At 36.3% G+C, this 23707-nt stretch overlaps 1 protein-coding gene across 1 annotated transcript; it reads right to left on the reverse strand.

Moving 5' to 3' along the window:
• Nucleotides 1-1164: 1164 nt before the first annotated feature.
• Nucleotides 1165-23586, reverse strand: LOC135201990 (alpha-(1,3)-fucosyltransferase C-like). Its single transcript, XM_064231267.1, has 4 exons — nt 23568-23586; nt 7822-7931; nt 6894-7607; nt 1165-1347 (listed from the first exon to the last, which is right to left on the reverse strand). Exons 1-4 carry the CDS (start codon nt 23584-23586, stop codon nt 1165-1167), a joined length of 1026 nt encoding a protein of 341 aa, XP_064087337.1.
• Between the last annotated feature and the right edge of the window lie 121 nt (nt 23587-23707).

Below are 23707 nucleotides of genomic sequence, written 5' to 3' on the forward strand. Positions count from 1 at the left end.
TTGTAGAGTGCATGATCTCTCATAGAAGATGGGATATTTATATTCCATAACTACTGAATTTTTCAGCTATGAGGATTGTTTATTAAGTGTCCAGTATTTTGGACACTTTACTTAAGGCTGGGTACGAAGGGGATATATATATATATATATATATATATATATATATATATATATATATATATATATATATATATATATATATATATAGTACATGAAGGACAGGTGACAAGGAGACAACCAGTTGCCAGGAATCATACATTTTATTGCCTATGCGTTTCGTAACTTCTAGTGACGTCATCAGGCAGTGAACATGTTTTCATCATGGCTCCGCCTTCTTTCTTTCCTTACCCATTCAGCTGTCATCTTCCGACGCAACATTTGCATTTATGATACTGTCTTGATTCCGTCTTTTTTTCTGGTACAATTTAGATTATTTTAGGTATTTTATTTAGTGTGAGTTGTTGTGTTTATGTGTTTATACGTATTTTAACTTGTTTGTCCGATTTATTTCATCTCTGATATTGTAACTATAGGTTACGAAACGCTTAGGCAATAATTGTATCTTCCTTGCAACTGGTTGTCTCCCTGTCACATACCTGTCCTTCATGTATGTTTTGGCACTCATTGCCGACGGATCTCGCCTTTATATATATATATATATATATATATATATATATATATATATATATTATATATATGTGTGTGTGTATACATGCACATACACATATATGTACATAATGTATACATATAATTATATGTATTGTATGCTGTATGGTTCAGTTAATTTTATAAAAGTTTAAAAAGAAGAAAAAAGAAAACACAAATCAATATACATAAGCACAACACAAAATCAGTTCAATATAGCTGAATGCTTTTGAGTAGGAAACAACGAGTGTGGTCATTCTGTCCACATTGTATTCCTATTTTGGGCAACTGGTGTTCCCATTCCATTTGGTCAGAAGTAAAAACTAAAGTGGCTCCTTTCCATTCCTGGAATTTGCAGTTGCTGTTGTAACCTAATCAGTGTTGCCTGCTGGAGCAGTATTTAGAGTTAGTCTGATATTTGATTATGTCATGTTTATCGGAGAAAGATCTCTTCAGGATGAAGTGTACTCAAAGTTTCCAGAGCCTCTAAATAGAAGGGTTCAAATGACCCTTCAGAGGTCACAGCTCCAGCCCAACCATACAGTTGGCCTTTGAGACGAACCAGTCTTCAAAGTCTTCGTACACTTTGAAATCGTAAAAGTCTTTGTCATATAATCGGGAACACATGTGGCACAATACCCTCTCTCCGCCGATGGTTGACGGTTGATAATACTTCCTCCATTCCAAGTATTTCTCGTACTCCTGTTGAGAAGTAATAAGATGTATTCAAATTATAAGAATCACTGTAGGTGACTGAGAGACCCAGGACCCTGCAGAAACCTACCGATACAGGTACAGTTAATTACCATCAGACAATCAGATGATGTAAATGCGTAGCCCAGGTTTTTTTTTTTTTCATCTATATGTGTGTGCAGGTGAAAATATTTTTTATAAGATAAGGACACTCAGCTTAGAATTACATGAATTGAAATTGCAATTTATAATATATAATGATATGGTATATATATATATATATATATATTATATATATATAAATATATATATATATATATATATATATATATATATATATATATATATAGTATATACTGTTAATTATCTTAATCCACTTCATCGTCGCCTTAACCCTTTGACTACGGCTGAGATGAGGTCTCACAGGTCCCCAGAGCCCGGAGCGTTTTCAGACGAGAGACACATGAAAACGTACACAATCATTGTATTCAGCTCGTTTCTTTGTTGTTTTCCTACAAATTAACCTGTTTTAGTTTTATGATAATATTTTGATAGTAGCCATCCAAGATATATATAATGTGTAATTAATGTAACATCACAAATAAATAAACATATGATATGTACTATATATCAGGGTTTTCTGTTGCCAGAGGTATGAGTACTTCACTGATTGCGGACGACACAAACTTTTTTCTTTTTTTTCTGTTTGAATCCGCGAAACACATCTGCATCACAGTTGAGTATTAGTGTTAATAATTATTTGCATATCCGCCAGAAAACTAATCATGAAAATTTTGATCATTTTTATGTTTCCGTTTACTATTCCAATAGTTATACACACAAAAAATTGAGATTTATTATTATTATTGAGAGAGAGAGAGAGAGAGAGAGAGAGAGAGATTTACAAAGATACATACCCTCTAAGTGTACAATAATAACTTTCCAGTAGACGCAATTACAATAATAGTTGTAAATGAGTACATCACTGATTATATATTAACCCCAGTTCTGAATTATATTTGTAGCAATAACCAAGTAACCAGTCGACAAGGAATACCATACGTAGTTTTAGAAATTATGATTTATGAACGCTTTGGGAGCTCTTATATAAGACTAGCATAGAATTTGTCTTGACCTCGATTTTACCATTCAGATATACACTTAGATTTATAAAACTCATGACTACGGGAGATTTACGAATATTTAGTACTTTATAATCATACTTTATATTTAAGCGATATAGAATAACTTCTACTAACTTATTATACATTCTTGGAAATAAATAGGAATTTTATCTATTCAAGATTATATTTTTTTAGATGTCTATAGGAATTCTCTGATATTTACATTTTTTGTTACACCTTTATTCTAAGACTGCTATTCAGAAGAAATAAATAACTGCGACACTTCCATAATACTGAGAATACTGTGTTACTTACCGGGAAAGTGTTTATGAGAGAGAGAGAGAGAGAGAGAGAGCGGTGGGGTGGGGGGGAGAGAGAGAGAGAGAGAAGCATAAAAACGGTAAGAATGGCAGGTATCTATTTTTCTTGAGTAGTGCAGCTGCTGCCAAATAATAAATCAACACTAAGAAAAATTAGAATATCTTTTTGTGCCACATAAAAAGGTAAATAATTTATATGGGTCCAGGTTAAATGAATAAAAGGAGACGTATAGTTGTTCCCCCTGAGCCTCTCCATCACCTGTGAAAATTATTGTAGCAGATTATACGTTTGCTGTCTACAAGTGGTGAATTATTTTGTTATTTTTTACCTAAGCGGTAAAGGTTATTGCAAAAAGGACTACTAGACATCCTAACAATTGTCTGTGGTCAGAAATTTCCCCAGTATTTTTATATTCGTTATCTATTTCCCACTCGCCTTTTATACAAACCTTGCCTCCATATTCCGAATAGTACTAGACAAAGAGAAACCACCCCTGGACTATGAAGCAATTAGACCTGGTCCCCCACACAAATGGTTCGCGCTGCATGGATCCATATAAGTTCTTGCCTTACCGGAGATTATTGATAGCCTAAAGGAAACCTTACCAATAACACCCGGCCCCAACTCTTCTCTTGTTCCTGCGTTGCTAATCACTTTTATTACAAGTGAAGGAAACTGATTTAATTTCTTTAGTGGAGCAGTAGCAAAATAAAAAAAAATAGTAAATCATATACTCTAACATGCACAAGAAACACGCACACACACACAAACATGCGCACACACGAACACACGCACACAAACACGCGCACAAGCACACACACTATATATATATATATATATATATATATATATATATATATATATATATATATATTATATATATATATATATATATATATATATATATATATATATATATATATATATATATATGTGTGTGTGTGTGTGTGTGTGTGTGTGTGCGTGTGTGTGTATCAGAATATGGGCATTTGGTCGGTGACGATCATATATGCATGGCGCACGCAGCAGTTGTGACCAAGATGGGGTGTGACAGCCGACGTAGGCGCTATTTGAGATGCCGAAATCCTTTTGACGAAAATGACTTGGTTGTTGTTTTCTGCTCTCGTTTACCTGCCACCTACGTTGAGATTTGTGTACCGGAACGCTGAAATACTACCTTGGGAATAGGGCCAAGGATTACCCTGTATCCCTCTGACAGATTCCAATTCACTGTTTGATTGATGATAGCGGTCAAAAGTCAGGGGGAAAGTGGAAATCGTATTAGCAGCCAGTGATGAAGGAAGATTTCAAAATCCGCCATTGTCAATGAAAGAAGGAACTGGAGACCGTCAGGACTTGGGATAATCCCGTGGCCTTATTTTCAAGCTAATATTCCGACGTCCACGCCCACCAAATTCGATGAAGGCGGAAGGTACAGTGAGCTGGAGACAAGGCAGGTCGTTTCTGCCAAAGGAGGCGAGCATCTCAGATACCACCCACGTCGTTTGTCACATCTGCATGTGACATGTAAACACGATTGTCACCTACCCACATTCACCAGGATCAATATTATAATCACTGTTGATCAAGTAGTGTATGCAGCGTTTTCATGGCCTCTAGAGATATAAGTACATACGTTCATACATACATACAAGCGTAAACATGCATATGAGTAAATAAATTTGTATGTATATATATATATATATATATATATATATATATATATATATATATATATATATATATGTGTGTGTGTGTGTGTGTGTGTGTGTGTGTATTTATGTATGAATGTATGTACTTATGTATATATCAAGAGTGTCTACATTCATACACATATGCATGTATACATTCAAACATACAAACCTAATATATATATATATATAATATATATATATATATATATATATATATATATATATATATTATATCTATATATATATATATGTACATATATATACGTATATATATATTATATATATATATATATATATATTTATATGTACGTATGTATGAATGTATGTACTCATATATCAAGAGTGTATTCATTCATACATAATTACATATATGCATGTATACATACAAACAAACACACACACCTAATATATAAATATATATATAGATGTGCATTTGATTGTATGTATGCATGCATGCATATTTGTATGTATGTATGAACGTATGTACTTATATCTCTATAGGCCACGAAAACACTGCATACGCTACACAATTATATATTTTGATCAACAGTGATTATAATATTGATCCTGGTGAATGTGGGTAGGTGACAATCGTGTTTACATGTCACATGCAGATGTGACAAACGACGTGGGTGGTATCTGAGTAGGCAGCTAAAGCTTTTTGAATGATAATAATAATAATAATAATAATAATAATAATAATAATAATAATAATAACACTCTATGCTATTAACCTTATACATTGCCTTCTCAACATGGCATTAAATTTTAAGTTTCTTTGTTTTGTTGTTAAATTATAAAGCAGCTGTCCGAAGTTTATTATCCAGTGTTGTTTTTCGCTTGCTACCATTTATAGAGGTGAATGGCACCAGGGGTGTACATGCAGGGAGTATTTATACAAGAAAACATGTTTACAAAATAAGGGTGGGGGGCGATATTTCATTGGTTGGTCTATTCTAGGATTTCTCCTAAGGGCTGTAAGCTTGATTTGACTGATGCAAGGGCTGATTACTTGCTGCCAGGGGTCTGCTCATTGTTTGAGGAGGAGAGTTGTTGTATCATTGTATCAGGGGCGTGCCTCATTGTTATCCTGACGTGATCAGCAGGAGGAGGGTAGGTTTTCACCAAAGAATGGCGATGGCCTTCTTATAGCAGAAATGTCAGTAGTCCATGTCGCCACCAAGGATTCTGGTATTCCTTATGATCTGTTGCTGTTGGGGAGCATTGCCTTGGCCCTCCATGCAGTTTTGGTACACCACCCTTGCATGCAGATGGATAGTAAGTATCTTAGAAAGACATCCATTCATAGGCACAGTATTTCGTAGACAACTCTTCTCCTATTCTGGATCACTATTGATAGAGGGGCTGTTCATCCTAAGGTACTGGGACAGTCCTCTGATCCTTATAGTAAATTGAAAGGTCAACAGTTGTGTCTACTTTGGCATGACTTCCATGAGCCCAAATGATGTTTTTCTGTGCAGCCTTGTTTTCGATATTCATGTATCCCTGTAGAATCATTTTATGGTCCTTGTCCCCTCATGAGGGGCAAGGCTCTCCCACTGATACCAACTGTTGACGCCATTCCTCGATACTCTTATTACTTGATGGTAGGAATATTACTGACGTATTGAATTATCTGGGCACTCTCCATTGCCATTGAGTCTGAGCCTGATGTCAAGAAGCTGTGGTACTATCAGTAGCTCTTTCGCATGTGAAATGAAGGACTGATTCTTCTTCAAATCTTCAACAGTGTCTCCATTCGATCTCATTGGCAACATTGATGAAGGTATCGTCTATGTATCTTATGTCCAGGGCGGCTTTGGGATCCTGGTGAAGACATGCTGCTCAGTAACTACCAAGTAGAAGTTGGTGAACGGCACACCAATGAGAGAACCCATGGCAGACTACCAGCCATTTGGAGAGCTCCTAGAATACAACCAAACAACCTTTTACTTTAAATTTCCTTTGCAGCACTGAATAACCTCATACGTCCCATGGCTGGACCTTTGTTATAAATATGTTCCTTTCCATTCCATACCTCTTAAATGAACTACATTTATCTCTTCAAAATGTTTACTACATTTTTGAAGAATGCCATTAGCAGATATATAATTCTTTTCATATAACATCTCACTTTGGACATTAACCTTATAGTTTATTTTTAAACATCTTTTTTTAGCCCCCATTTGTCTTTTATTACCTTGATCATTCGTTCCTGTATAACAACTGCACTTCAAACACACTTTTTATCATTCACCCAGTCTCTTCTTATTCTGCCATTCAGTGGCGCTACACCTTCTTCCTACATCCCTGTACTCTGAATCCTTCAAGCTAACCGATACCATATTTTAAGCAATTTGGTCTTGGTTGATCTGTAATGTAAGTAAACAATGAAGAAATATGAAACTGCTTTTACCTTGGGATGATCTTTCAGATAAAGCAATCTCTCTGCCAGCTCCTTAGGCGAATAATTGTTGGCGTCGATGTAAGAATTAGGGGGAAGAAGTGCTGAGTAATTCGCTGATCCTCGAACCACCGGAACAATTGGATAATATAGCAGATTGTAGACTTTCTCCGTGACGTATTCTTTGCAGAAATTGTTCTCGAAAGCAAAGAAGAAGAGATAGTGTTTGCCAGCAATCTTCAAGCACTGGTTTGTTGTTGCATTGTACTGGTGTTCTACATACATGGAATCACCACATTCCAGAGGCCCACATCGTCCAACAACATCAACTTGAGCATATTTCTCAACCCTTTTGATATATTGCAGACGGTTGGACTCTGCTTTGCAGTTGGATATAAATGTCACTGCTAACTTTCTTGAAACATTTATTGCCTCCATTACTGGAGGAACGACCCATGATCTGGGGAGTAAGTGGGATTCATTTCTGTGGACAATAAATCCATGGTGAACCATTATGTCGGCATCTTGACGGTAGGTCATCGTTCGGTTAAATAGTCCGTTGTAGTTTTCATATCTGACTTTGTGTATATTGTTTGAGTATAGTGGCGTTTCAAAGGTCATTATGACCCAAGGTTGCCGAGGGTCACGTGGTGATAATTTCTTTGTGATAGTCTGAGAATCTTGTGCACCTCGCATGAAGATGATAACAGCATCTGCAGTATTCCTCTGGAATGAAATTGGTGTGGAGTGAGTTAATGACATTTTCAGCATTCTCTACTTTTAGATCTTTCATACTTCTTGCCACAGCAGGAAGTAATACTCTATGAAAAAGGCAAAGGAACCTGTATGTGATTATGAAAACAGCTACTGTAAGATGGATATGGATCATGGGTCAATAGTTTCAAGATAATTACCTCTTTTACCTCGTAGATCACTTCACAGTGTAGAGGGCATTGGCCTTTGTCAACATGGGAAAACACAGCCCTCCAATAAGAACTGATGAGGGGCACTGACCAAAGAAGCACACGGGGTACAGCGCCAGATCTAAATCTAAGTTAAAAGAAATCTGTATTATTGTAGAAAAATCATCTGTAATACGGCAATAATTTTGGACTCTCATGGCTGGAAAATGAAGATCCAAAGCTAATGGGAAAATTCAGAAAAATTTCTGAAAAATGCCTATTTATAAAAAAAGAGAATATTCTCTGTTGGTTCATGAGTGCTGAAGTCCACAGCATCAAACAATACTGATGCGGCCCTTTTGGTACACTGAAGAGTAGCCATTAGACATTCCACGAGGCAGAGCTTAGAAATACCTTTTCAGTCCCGGAACCAGCTGTCCCACAGCTCTCTTCCGGAAGAGCTCCATCATAGGAGCATAAACCTCATCTCGAAAGGTGTTTGATGACTGAGGGAGGGCAACTGAAATAATAATAAAAATAATAATACAATTAAGTAGTTGCAGTAGAGTAAGGAAAGATTCTCTTAGAAATTAGTATAAACAATAGGGGTTGACTGTCAACCCTTCCCGAGGAAGAGTGAAAATGAACAGGAAATGAAATGAGATTAAAATAAGATTGATGAATCATCTCAGGAATGGAGTGAAATAATAGAAAAGTATAAACAATGACTATTGTTTGTATATATGATACCAGAAGTAGATGTTTAACATATAATGTGTTGTTGAAGTGATCCCTGCTAAAGTGAACTAGTTAATTTCTTGCTAAAGAATGGCCAATGTATAGTAAAGCCTCAAGGAAATCATGGAAGCAAAAAGAAAGGTCCCATGGAGTAGTGAAGAAAGTGAGTCATAGGTAAAGATACAATATCTGATGTTAACACACGAATGGCAACTTACCACTGTGAAAATGCAAAAATGTTCCAGAATTGAAATAAACATTTAGTGCACCGAGTCCACATAACATTGCGAAAACTATGAAGGGTTTGTTTTTGGGCCTCTTTCCATTCATGGTTATTTTGTTGAACCTGAAAATGAGACGACTATCATTGTAAAGTTTTAGCCTACAAAAAAGTTACCTGTAATCATATTTCATTTTAGCTTTCTCAATTGTACTGTCCAGCCTTTCTCTCTGATGTCTATCGCTTGTGCAACTATGGGGATTCCTCTCAGTTCCAATTTTAGACCCTTGTACTTTATCTCCATTATTTTCTGCATCTCTATCTTGTTTTCCAAATACTCCAGCTCCTTCTTTTCACCTTCTTCAGCCTAAATGGCAGGAGGAGCCGCAGTGCTTAGCTTTGCAGCCTAAACATAATACAGTCAAATAATTTGTGGGCCAATTAACAAGAAACGGTTTTATCTAATTAGTAAATGAATGTACCAGATTTGCAGGAGTATAAATTTTTTCTTCTCTTAGCTTACAGAAAATCGAAATAATTAAAGCCAAACTTTTACAAATAAATGAACACGGGAATAGCTTTAGTTATATGTATATATACAGTGGTCCCCCGTATTTGCCACAGATGTGTACCAGAACCCTCCTGTGAATAGTTAGAATCCGCAAATAGTTATAACCCCTATAAAAACACTGAAAATAGCCTATTTTGGTAGGTAAAAATCAAGAAATACCCCCTAAAAATTTTTATACCTGGTTTTTTAATAGTTTTATCGCAAAAAGTGCATTTTATGATGAAACTGATAAAAAGTCAGGAATTTCTAGATATTTCTCATAGAAAAATACTGCGAATAGGCGAATTTCCCGGGAGCAATGGGTAGATATGGTCCACAGAGAAATCCGTGAATGCGTGAGTCCACAAAATCGGAGTCCCCTGTACATATATGTATATATAGTATATATATAATGATATATACTTAAATTATATATATATTATATTATATATATATACTATAATATAATATATCTATATATATATATAATATATATATAGATATCATATATTTATTATATATATATGTAATTAAATACATTTAAAGAATACAGATAAATTACATATCTGTAAATAGAACCCACGACCTAAGGGGTCATTGGTGAATTAGGAGCGTCCTACGTGACAATATGAAACTAGACCACGCTTTGCAATGCTTTGCAGTAGCCTGGTTTGCATTTGGACATATCATCATTTTTGTTTACAAACAGCTAACAACACCTTCCATGGGAAGAGGTTGACCTGTTAACCCGCGGCGGAAACTCATGACTTCCGAGCCGGCGGACTACGTATTCATTTTATATGTAAATCGCTGAGATAGCTATTGTTCCGCTATCGACACGATGCCTGTATTATTAGTTCTCTTCTAGTTACGAAACAGAGCGGTCATCTGACCAAACCATCTCTCTACTCTAGTGATGGAGTTAAGAAATAAAGCTGTTAAGTTTCAACTTCCTCCGTTTGAATCATCTCCCTTGTTCTAAAGAAGAATCAACTCTACTAGATATAACGTAGGCGAGAAGAGAAGTAGAACCAACAATGCTTACGAACAACAGTCGTAGGAAAAGACATACTATCTTTCGCTGTCTAACACCATTATACATTGCATGGACAAGCGGGAGATAAGAAATGGTGGTAGCGCCAACCTACATACACAAGAACCATATACGCCTACCGAAGAAATATATCATCGAATCCCAGCTATAAGTCAATAATAAACTGAGGAAACGGGATCTTCAATCAACATGCAACTGTAAACATCCTATGAAAACGAAGATATGTCCTTCATCGAGACGAAGTCAAGCATCAACATCGACGTTTAAGTGAACATATCTACAAGAATCAAAACCAGACGCGAAGCAGCATCGGACATCAACGGGAAGGAAGAAACCACCATAGAAAACAACGCGCGATCACAGGCAAGGACATAGAAGATTAGGTCAAGAGGAAGCAACGGGAGAGAGAGAGAGAGAGAGAGGCTGTGACGTCATCACGACATCGACGGCTTCCTGCGACGCGAGAGAGAGAGAGAGGCTGTGACGTCATCGGAATGTCAACATTCTTTCCGCATATATACCAAAGCTAAGTACTTTCTTTATCCATTCAGGTTTTTTCAGTGAAGTGCTGTACATAAAGAGTCGATCGTCCAGTATTCCTGGGGTGAGTTATCCAATCTTAATCTGAATTCATTACAGGAATCAATCTTCAACTACGAGTTCTCGCCCGCAGATTCTTTTTCTCGTTGTTGCTAATCGCTTTTTCTTCCAGGAGTTCTCCAAAAAATATCTTTATCAAATTATCTGTATTAATATTATCTTTTTTGGGGGGATTTTCCTATTATTTGCAACACATTTTTACTTTATATTGCATATGCGTTTACGTAGTGGTCGTGTGTACTCTTATAGATATTTTGATAGGATCGCAAGAAATCGTAGTGACAAGAAAAAAGTAAAAGTTAACATGGCAACTACTGTGGCTGGTTCTTCCGCACCGGGTAACCCCAATGTTGTGACTCTCGTCAGTGCTAGGTCAGCAATAGTCCCTTTTCAAGGTCGGGTCAATGGGTTCCTGCCTCAAAACGTTGAGTCATGGATCTCATCTGTAGACGCTCATTTAAATGCAAAAGGCATCACAGACCCATCTGTACAATTACAGGAAGCCAAAAGCTTCATAGACTTTGCTAAAGGAGATGCAAGTGCATATCTGAGAGGTGTTTCTTTCCAAGAGGCGGTTACATGGGACGATTTCAAAGTTAGGTTACGTGCTGTATATGGCGGTGAAGAGGCTTTAGACGTAGTGCTGGCTTTAAGGAACATCCTTAACCAAGCCTCTATGACTCAGCTTAACGTTGTAGAACGGGCGGTGCTAATTGCCGACCGGCTAAATGAATATCAGGTTAATTTAAGTAACTCCGCATGGGTTACAAGTTCCAGAATCGCCGTGAAAGATTTTATACGTTTGATTTACCTCACATGTATGACAGTCATGTTGCCTGAAGCTTTAGTGCGGTGTTTTGACAAAAAGCTGCAGCAAACAGTACGGAACTAGATGTGTATAAACAGATCAAAAAACACATGTCTAAATGTACTGACCTTGATCCCTTGTTTACTCAAGTTTTTGCAAAAAATGAGGATAAACCACAACAAGTAAACGTGGTCAATAATAATCAAGCTGCAGGGATGATTTGTTATAACTGTAAAAGGCCAGGTCATATGATTTCAGACTGTCGGACGCATTTTTGTTCAATTCACAACAGTTCCACGCATTCATATAATCGTTGCTTCTCGTGGAATCAACAGCAGAATCCTAAAAACATGCAAACAGTTGCCAATGAAAACAAAAAGAAGGGTCCTCAGTACTTTAAAAAGAAGCAGGCGAACAGTAATGTTGCTCAACATCACAAACAAACAAATCGTGCTTCAAGTAACTCTGTTCCTGGGCCGTCTAGCCAGAACTCGCAAGGTCAGGCGAATTTTCCGAGTGTGTAAAACAAAGCACATACCACGTAGTAAGCTCCAGGGGGGGAGAGGACGGTGTTGGGTCATCCATATCAACATCTTTTGTATCAAATAATCAATTTAATCATTTACCAGATCATTGTGAGGCAATCGATTTTCCTATGAAACACACGGCCGAATCCAAAAAATCAGTGCAGGTTCCCGTAGATTTGCAACAAATTCACGCAATTATAAGTCAAGATGAGTTACGCCCAACCTTACATGCAGTAAATTTAGATCATAAGTTACTTACATTATTCTTTGATTCTGGTAGTCCACGTAATATCATGGATTTGCGGACTCATCATTTGCTTTTTTCGAACTTCCCTATAGAGGAGTCCGGAGTAAGACTCTCAGGTATAGGAAATAATGAATTAAATGTGGTAGGAGTAACTCATGTTCAGTACAAGGTCGGTAAGCGCACGTTTTCCGATACCTTTATCGTTGTACAAAACATTGATATGTATCCAGCGGTAATTATAGGATACCCGTCTATGGGCACTCAAAACATTACCTTAGCCCCTGCAAAACACGGCGTGTATATCAAAGGAAAATTCTATAAGTCTTCTAACACCTTAAAATCAGTTTTAGATAATAAGGAGACAGCAAATAGAGTAGTAACATACATTGAAGAACCAATCACTTGTCTCATGAACCAAGAAATAATCCATGCGACCCAACAGAATTCTCGCTCACCCGTCATATCAGCTTGCACGCAAACTCTTGAGCCGAACGTAACTTCGAACATATTAGTGCGTGTAAAGAAAACCTTGCCGGGATCTGAAATGTTAATCCTTTCCGACACTCTGAAAACACAAGGATTATCCGTCACACAAGCCATTTATACAGTCAGCTCACAACAACAATGTAACATCGAAGTCTGTAATCATTTGAATACCACTTTAGTAATTCACAAAAATCAACATATCTTGGATGTGGAAGTTTATAAACATCGCATTCTTACCGTAGCTGAGATCAATCATGCTCAATCAGTTGCGGATGAATCCCTTTTGCAATCTATAAAAAATAAAATCAATAAAGGCATTCAAGAAGAAGAAATTCAGCAGAAATTTCTTGATCTTTTAACTAAATATCATGATGTTTTTTCCACTACGGATGGATCCATAGGAAAAACGGATGTCATAGAACATCAAATAAGGTTAAAAGACAAGCAGAAAGTTATCTATGTACCTTCGTACAGATTCCCTATGAAATTCCAGAATGAGATAAATGAGGAAGTAGGTAAAATGCTAAAGGAAGGAGTCATTAGGAAATCGAACAGCCCTTATAATTTTCCTTTCCGTAATATTGTTGATACCGAAAAAAGATCGAACTTGGCGTATCTGCGTAGACTTCCGTCGCTTAAATGAGGAAACGATCCCTGACCGATTCCCAGTGCCATGTACTGACGATATTCTATCTTTACTAGGTCAGAACAAATATTTTACCAGTTTGGACTTACTCAAGGGTTTCCACCAGATACCGTTAGAAAAGGAGAGTATCCCATACCTCTGCCTTCAGCACAGCAGACAAATATGAATTTCTGCGTATGCCTTTTGGTTTACGTTGTGCTCCCATAACTTTTACTAGAATGATCAACATCGTGTTTGGAGACTTGTTAGGGGATATCCTACATGCCTATATGGACGACCTTGTAATCTTTTCTAATACCTTAGAAGAACATCTACGTAAACTAGAGTAGTGCTACAAACGGACTAAGGCAGATAACCTAAGGGTAAAGATAAGTAAGTGTGAATTTTTTAAAACAGAACTAGTCTATTTAGGTTTCACGGTGTCTAGTCAAGGTCTTAAAGTAGTCCATGATAAGGTATTGGCTATCCGTAACTTTCCGATACCTACTAACGTCAAGGGAATACAGCAATTTCTAGGATGTAGCGGGTACTACAGGCGTTTTATATGCAACTACTCAATCATAGCCGCTCCCCTAACCGATCTTATAAAGAAGGGCGTAGATTTCATATGGTCTGAGAAACATCAACAGGCGCTTCGATTACATTGAAAGATGGAAACTGTTGTAGTTCCCCTATCTTAAAGTTTCCTGACTTCGGTAAGGAATTCTTTATTGCAACAGACGCCTCAGACCTAGGAGTAGATGGGGTATTGCTTCAGCAATATGACAAACAGTTTTTCCCTATAGCTTTTTATTCCACGTAAATGAGACTTCCGAAAGTAAATATGCTGTATACGACAAGGAAGGGCTCGCTATTGTTAATTCACTAGTGCATTTTAAGTTCATAATATACGGTTATCCCGTCAAGGTTCTCACTGATCATAAGCCCCTAACCGACTTCTTTAAAGGCTTTAGTCACAGCCCTAAACGAACTCGGTGGCATATGATCATCCAAGACTTTGGCGCAAGGATCGGGTATTTACCTGGGAAAGCAAATATCATTGCTGACGCATTATCACGCAACCCTGCGTCATCTTGTACGGAGCCATTAGCTGAATTAATAGATATATCAACATCCATGCCTATTGTTAAAACTATATCTGAACAGGAAGATCTGGGCTGGAGTGCTGAACTATTACAGACGGAACAAAGAAAAGATCAGCAATTAGAAAAAATCATAAACACTTTAAAAGGAAATCCTAAGGAAAAGGAATATATAAAGTATAAGCAGCAGAATTATATAATCAAGGATAATATCCTGTGTAGATCCGTGACGAGGAAAACCCGCAACACACCACAGCTGAATAACGACCAGGTGGTGGTACCTATCTCACTTATACCCACTGTCTTAAATTGGTTGCATGCAAATCTATTGCATGGACACCCGGGTTTCTCCATCATGTCACAGAAAGCCAAATCCTTATTTTATTGGCATACGATGCTTACAGATATAAAAAAAGCACATAGCTAATTGTCGCACTTGTCAAGAATACAAAGGGCACACGAAGACACCTGTCAGCCTAGGGGCTTATCCCGTGCCCAATCAACCCTTTGAAAGAGTACACTTAGATTTATTAACAGGGTTTTACGAGTCAGACAGAGGAAATAAGCACCTCCTAGTAATCATAGATGCCTTGACTCGATATACCGAACTGATAGCGCTTAAAACTAAAACCGCAGTCGAGTGCGCTAGGAAGTTTTACAAGTGCTACATTTGTAAACATGGAATTCCACACATGATAATATCCGACTCTGGCGGAGAGTTCAATAATCACTTCCTTAACTCATTGTGTGAATTCCTTTGCATAAAGAAAATCAATATCATGATCTACCACCCAGAGTCTAACGGGCTAGTGGAAAGAGCAAATCGTAAGGTTTTAAACATTTTAAGGGTCACCTTAGGGGGGATGGACCCCAACTGGGACATTGCAATACCTGCGGTACTAAGCACTCTCAATCACTCATATCATGTATCTATTAAAATGTCGCCGCACGAGGCACTGTACGGTACCCCAGCTAGAACGCCTTTCCATGTATTAACGCCTACAACCAATTTATCAAATCCTCTAAAGGATGTTATGGATGCAAGCATAAGTCGTCATAATATACTTCGTAAGAATCTAGAAGAATCACAAATCATAATGAAAAGAAATCATGATAAAATAGCTAAGCCAACTAAAACATATGCCGTGGGCGATAAGGTATACATACAAGTTTGAAGGCCCGTTTAACATTTTAGAAACATTAACGGCCAATAGATTTAGGGTTCAAAACGTATCCCAACCCACTGATATGAGAATCGTTCCATTGGCACATATCAGAAATTAAAGAGAAGGGTAGATGGAAGTGAGGGAAATTTTTGTATCTATGAAACTTGTATAATAACTTATATATATATATATATATATATATATATATAATATATATATATATTATATATATATATATATATATCATATTTGTATGTAAACATATTCTTTAACATTAGTTATTACATATATTTTACTCATTGCAGGTTTCCAAAATGAATCTGTTATTGTTAGGAGTGATATTGTTCGTTCAGACATCTTTGTCGTGTGGGAAGAGCGCTAAACAAAAAAATTAGATTTTACTCATGGCACTATTGTAGAAAGAACAGAAGACGTTTTCATTACCGCAAGCAATATAGTCATAGAAGTTGATATGCAGGCGATATTTCTTCCTGAGGATGACGTCATTAACCTAAAGAGTGACCTGTTGAGGTTTGCTGTTTCGTTAAATGAAATGCACCAACGTCATTTTCATGCTAACTCAGAGGGTTCGCTAGCTCAAACAATCAGCGTCGCGGAAATGTTATCATACGACTTGCAGAATAAAACCGCCGAGGCAGAAGATCTGGCTCAAGACCTGCTGATGTGGTCTGTGCGGCACAATACTCTCGAACGTCGCAACCCGCTTATCTTTGCTGGATTAAACATCTTTGGATCTGTTGCAAGTTTAGGCTTAGGAATTTCAAATCGCCTTAAAATAAATAATGAAAATAAGAGAATTGAGTTTTTGCAACATAAAACCGAATTAGCTTTGTCCGAACTGCGCAGCCAGTTATCCTCAATCAATCAAATCATTTGTTTGGTGAACGAACATTCTAGTAATATCGATCAGATTATGGAAGTACAACACTTGCTGGCTACGTTAGCTTATTATAGTTCGAAAATAGATCATATCCGTACCAAAATATCACATTTTATTGAGAAATCAAAGGACTATGTAAAAGCTATTACGCAAGCAACAAAGGGTGTTTTATCTCCTCATCTTATGCCTATTAAAGATCTGACTTTAACTTTGGAGAACGGACGGGAGAAACTAGGTTATATTCCTTTATTAGACGCCCATAAGATAGTTTTATTATAGCTTAATATCGGTAAGCGTTGAAAATTACAGGATCATGATAACCATTCCCTTTGATTCTTCCGATGCCTGGCAATCATACAAAATAGCACCGTTTCCTACTTTCATGACGAATAACTCAAGTCCAGTAATATCTAATTTGATGGGACACGTATTGATTTCCCCTGATAGGAAATCATATACAGTCATTAACGACTTAGATAAATTCACTCACTGTTCAGAAGCCATGAATAATAAAGTTTGTACAGCTGACTCTTTTGAATTCCATCCTATATCAATGGATTCATGTGAGTTAAGCATGGTGCTAAACGGTTCTCTCTCCCATACACGCGAAGGTTGTCTGAAAAAACTTTATCCTTTTGACGGTAATAAGTTCAATTACAGACTGAACAACGGCTCGTGGATCCGATACAACAAGGAAGGCTTTCAAGTGGCATGTCCGGACGGGACCACAGCCCACTCCCAGGTCTTTGTTGCAGCAGACGGATGTACCGGGACGTCTATGAACTACACGGTCCGCGGGGTCAACACTATAATCCGCGAACGTGCGTTCTATGCCAATTTTATGTGGGCGACTACAGTTATCCCATCACTACCTCTCCCATACAACGCGAAGGTGGCTCATCGTTTGACGCAACTGGCTGAGATGGACCACACGTCGCCGACTTATGCAGGAGGAGAAAATCTTCGTTTCTACGTGCTGCTAGCCGTGTTTTGTGTTACGGTGATGGTTATTATCGCTGTTAACATCTTTGCTTGGCGTAGGTTGAGGCGAACACAGATGGATCTTCAAAAGAACGTTCTGCCGCGTCCAGACGACACTCCTGTTGCGTTAAAAGCGTTTACTTTCAGAGCCATCTGAAACTGGCCATTTCACCTGACTCCGAGGAAAATTGTCTAGAATTATGTTGTGTGTGAAAAGCGGTCTGTATGCTGGCAATATGTAGGACAAGAGACTCCAAGCCTTTGCATTTATATATATATATATATATATATATATATATATATATATATATATATATATATATATATATATATATATATATGAACAGCTAAAAGTATCTTTATATATATATGAACAGCTAAAAGTATCTTTCGGGCACCTAATAAAATATTGAAGCACTATATATAAAACTGTTGGTGCGTGTACGTACCAGGAATCTATATCTTGTGCACAATTATATGTTATCTTTATATCTTTACAAAGAGTAACAAGTACTCTTGAACAGTTATCCATGATCATGTTATGTATCTTTACAGAGTAACAATTATTCTTAATCGGGTTACCTATTACTATAATCTTCATGTATACATGTTAACCTTTTAATTTTTTTTTGGTACCTAATAATCATTATTTACATTATATGCCATATATATATCAAACATGGATCTGTATTTTCCATGCATTTTTCTTTATTTATGAATATGTCCAAAAAGTGTATGTAACAAAACCTTCTATGCACTTAATCACTTGTTTATGATTATGACTATATATATATATGTTACGGGCACACTCCTAAGAAACCATGTTTAACGTAACTTTTGTTATTCAAGGCTTGAATGGTAGCTGTCCGAGCCTAATGTAATAAATACATTTAAAGAATACAGATAAATTACATATCTGTAAATAGAACCCACGACCTAAGGGGTCATTGGTGAATTAGGAGCGTCCTACGTGACAATGTGAAACTAGACCACGCTGTGCAATGCTTGCAGTAGCCTGGTTTGCATTTGGACATATCATCATTTTTGTTTACAAACAGCTAACAACACCTTCCATGGGAAGCGGTTGACCTGTTAACCCGCGGTGGAAACTCATGACTTCCGAGCCGGCGGACTACGTATTCATTTTATTTGTAAATCGCTGAGATAGCTAGTGTTCCGCTATCGACACGATGCCCTGTATTATTAGTTCTCTTCTAGTTACGAAACGGAGCGGTCATCTGACCAAACCATCTCTCTACTCTAGTGATGGAGTTAAGAAATAAAGCTGTTAAGTTTCAACTTCCTCCGTTTGAATCATCTCCCTTGTTCTAAAGAAGAATCAACTCTACTAGATATAACGTAGGCGAGAAGAGAAGTAGAACCAACAATGCTTACGAACAACAGTCGTAGGAAAAGACATACTATCTTTCGCTCTCTAACACCATTATACATTGCATGGACAAGCGGGAGATAAGATATATATATATATATATATATATATATATATATATATATATATATATATATATATATATATATATATATATATATATATATATATATATATATATATATATATATATATATATATATATATATATATATATATATATATATATATATTATATATATATATATATATATATATATATTATATATATATATATATATATATATATATATATATATCTTGTATGCCTACATTCCTTTTGTACATTCGAAGATATTCAAACAAACACTGCAAAACTCAATTCGCAGTACATTTCCAGCTCTAGATATCAGATTATGTTCGAAAAATTCTTTGACAATTGGGTCATTATTTCACCATAAGGATAGGCTTCTTGCCTTGATGCGGTATCTAGTGGTTATCGTTTCACTTGCCCAAAATGTAAAGTTGGGAAATATATCGGAGCCACTAAGAGATTGCTCAAAGTCAGAGCTGATTCTCATCTTGGAGTTAGTCACCGAACTGGATGTCAATTAAAAAACTAAAGAATGTTCTAATATAAGAGATCACTGTAAGAAATACAAGACATCATTCTCTTATGAAGATTTTAATGTTATCGCCCAAGTACCCAATGACCACTCTCTCTCCATCCTGGAATCGTTAACTATCAAGCAGCTTGTTCCTTTCCTAAACAGCCAGACCTCTTCCACTATGTTATATATAGCCTAAGTTGACGTCGTCCTTCTGAAAACTAAGAATGTCACTCAGTTCTTAGCTCAGATAGAGTAAGGTACCAATACATTTTAACATCATAATTTTTTATATATATAATTTTAAAAGTTATTAGTATTAGGTTTTCAAGGTTTAAAAAAAATTCTTTAGCTTGTTTTTGTTTGTTTTAAATTCAAGTTTCATATTTTAAGACTTTGTGAGTTTTTTTTTTAACTGAGTCCATTTTTTAATTTTTATTCTTTGTAATCTTACAGCCATGATGATGAGACATGTGGTCAGGAATAGAATGGCAAGCAGCCATCGTAGCATCGTAAATTTATTTGCCAAATTTTCGAGACCACATGTCTCATCATCATGGCTGTAAGATTACAAAGAATAAAAATTAAAAAATGGACTCAGTTAAAAAAAAAAAACTCACAAAGTCTTAAAACATGAAACTTGAATTTAAAACAAACAAAAACAAGCTAAAGAATTTTTTTTAAACCTTGAAAACCTAATACTAACAACTTTTAAAATTATATATATAAAAAATATTATGATGTTAAAATGTATTGGTACCTTACTCTATCTGAGCTAAGAACTGAGTGACATTCTTAGTTTTCAGGAGGACGACGTCAACTTAGGCTATATATAACATAGTGGAAGAGGTCTGGCTGTTTAGGAAAGGAACAAGCTGCTTGATAGTTAACGATTCCAGGATGGAGAGAGAGTGGTCATTGGGTACTTGGGCGATAACATTAAAATCTTCATAAGAGAATGATGTCTTGCATTTCTTACAGTGATCTCTTATATTAGAACATTCTTTAGTTTTTTAATTGACATCCAGTTCGGTGACTAACTCCAAGATGAGAATCAGCTCTGACTTTGAGCAATCTCTTAGTGGCTCCGATATATTTCCCAACTTTACATTTTGGGCAAGTGAAACGATAACCACTAGATACCGCATCAAGGCAAGAAGCCTATCCTTATGGTGAAATAATGACCCAATTGTCAAAGAATTTTTCGAACATAATCTGATATCTAGAGCTGGAAATGTACTGCGAATTGAGTTTTGCAGTGTTTGTTTGAATATCTTCGAATGTACAAAAGGAATGTAGGCATACATGAGCAATTTAGGGACATTAGGTATGGACAGACGGGGTTGAATCTGCGGCGTTCTAGATGCCACAGTCTTCCAGTATATATATATATATATATATATATATATATATATATATATATATATATATATATATATATATATATATATATATATATATCTCAAGTATAAAAGGCCCATTAAAACACTGTTTTAAAGCTGAGGACTATATTTTGGTGGACTTACTTCCACCCTTATCAGGCAGTGTATGACAGAAGGAGTCTCATTAGTGAAATATATAGTAGGATAAATGTCCTTAGGCGATAGCTGGGGGCGCCGCTGAGCCATCGTGGGTTTCGTTAATTGCCTTAACCCACTTCATCATTGCCTTAAGGAAGATAGTTTCTATCTGGTCAGAGGCCTAGGCTCCATTGGAAAGGTTGATCCTACTATCTTTCTGTTTTATCAGTGAAGATTCTATCATTTGACATTTGTATTGACAGCTTTTTTTGTATAAAATTCGGGATGAGTTCCAATCCATGGTATGGTTTGTGTTATTTGTATGTTGAAAAATTGCCGAACTATGTTCCCCATATCTAAATGATCGTTTATGTTGCGTTAATCTTTGCAAGAGAGATTTTCCAGTGAAACCGAAATATGACTTATCACAGTCCCTACAAGGGATCTCAACTGCTCCAATGCTTTTGGAAACTGGTTTCTGCTGAACATTAATTAATGATTTCCCTACTGTATTAGGATAAGTGAAGATAAAAGGGTTCGAGGGACCTAAGATTTGTGTGATCTCTCGTAGATTATCCACGCGAGGGATTATGATTTCGTTTGTTTATTTTTCTTTGTTTTTTTGTAGGTTTGTAAAAAGTGCTGTTTGCTTTATGTATGGCTTTTCCTATTGCGTGCTTGAGGTAATTTATCAATATAAGTTGATTTCTGATTGTTTCAAGTTCCTTGTTATGAAAATCTGGGGAGCAAATTCTCAGGGCTGTAAGAAATAAGTTACTTCTATGCCGTGTTTGACTGAAATGTCATGATAGCTGACTCGGCATAGCAATTAACCATCACGACCTAACTATCCTGGAGTGAATTATCATAAAGAGAATTGTTCCCTCGTTAAATAGTCACTGTTGTCAACTCAATTATATGTCGCCAAGCCTTTCCTTTATGGTTATTTTCTTTTTTCTCTTAGTATTATTCTTTCATATCTCTTGGTGAGTCTGTCTGTTTCCTTGATGTATAACTTTTGTGGTCCCTTTTTTTGTTGGTTTTATGTTCATTGACATACTTTTTTTTAATGCTGCATTGCCAATTTTGTTTAATTGTTAATATGAAGATTTTTTATTTTTTAATAATACCATGATTCTATCTGTACTGCAAATTATTTTATTTTTTAGCCTTGAAAATGTGACATCTGTCATGAAAGGTCGGCAACATATATGTAAGAATGGAGGTCTTCGTTTCCCTGGTTCCTTCTGTGTGTGTGTGTGTGTGTGTATATATATATATATATATATATATATATATATATATATATATATATATATATATATATATAATATTATCCACATTCTAACCATTTATTCTAACGTTTTGCAATACGCTATTGCATTTACTGGCTGTTCTACAATAGATGTAAATGGAAAGTTTTAGAAAAACTATTTAAGATTATTTATAGAATTCGAAAATAAAAAAAATTAGATTATTTGTTATCTGCAAATTAATTTAGCTATAATTATTATAAAAAACACAATGTTTGTTTTTCACAGTAAAATTTCACGATATTTCACAAAAACTAAAAACAGAAAAATGTAAAGTAAGCAACAAGAAACTTTAAAGTAGGGACAAAATCACGATAAAATGAAGTTGAACAGCAGAGGACAGAGAATTGAAACTGGCGCCAACTGTTCCATTTCTAATGTTTCTAAAATATAAGAAAGCCTTTAGTGTTGTTAACTTGTCCAGTTTTCAAGAAATCTTTGTATTCAACAGAAATTTTGCATTTCAAAGAATGATTTTATACATCAGACGTTTCTGGGTTGGACAAGCCACATCCAGTGTTATGACTAACACCCCGCCGCCCCCAACCCCCCGGACTTGCTGTGATGGCCAATTCGTACCCTAGTTCCTATAGAGCAAGTGGAACAAGTATACGAGTATATACTGTACCTGTAACCACATTAGACGTCATGAAACGGAAGAGCAGGTCGTCCTTTGCGTTCCCCTGACTCTCTCTTGTTTGGCAGACAACTCAGCTAAGTATAAGTTCCAAACAGACAAGGGATTTGACACTTAAATATCAAAGACTGTCATGAATACTGCAAAGTTCGCTTAGTCTTTCGCATTATAGCCTTAACCCGCACCGACAGACGAATATGATCCGGGCAGTTCTGGGTGATATGTCTTGATTGATTCGACATGACACAGGGGAGAGTGGGGCACGTTGAACATATTTTTGTAATTCTCTCTCTACAAAAATTTTTCTGGAATATTTCGGTCTAGTACTTACCATCAAAAAGTTCAACCATTACGCTAATTATTCTGTGAAGCACATGGGGTTCTTATAATTTCTTGGGGGTGTACTTTAAGGTAAAAAAAAATCCAAATTGCTTCAATCTGCCCCGTAGGTGGGGTACATTGAACATACCT

The sequence above is a fragment of the Macrobrachium nipponense genome, chromosome 30 (genome assembly GCF_015104395.2).
Source record: "Macrobrachium nipponense isolate FS-2020 chromosome 30, ASM1510439v2, whole genome shotgun sequence".
In the NCBI taxonomy this organism is placed as follows: Eukaryota; Metazoa; Arthropoda; class Malacostraca; order Decapoda; family Palaemonidae; genus Macrobrachium; species Macrobrachium nipponense.

Excerpts from the sequence above, each read along its gene's own strand:
- LOC135201990 (XM_064231267.1), bottom strand. Across the intron at positions 7,608-7,821 it reads AGGCCAATGCCCTCTACACT|AGGAATACTGCAGATGCTGT; the intron begins GTGAAGTGATCT and ends ATTTCATTCCAG. Across the intron at positions 1,348-6,893 it reads ATCTGAAAGATCATCCCAAG|GAGTACGAGAAATACTTGGA; the intron begins GTAAAAGCAGTT and ends ACTTCTCAACAG.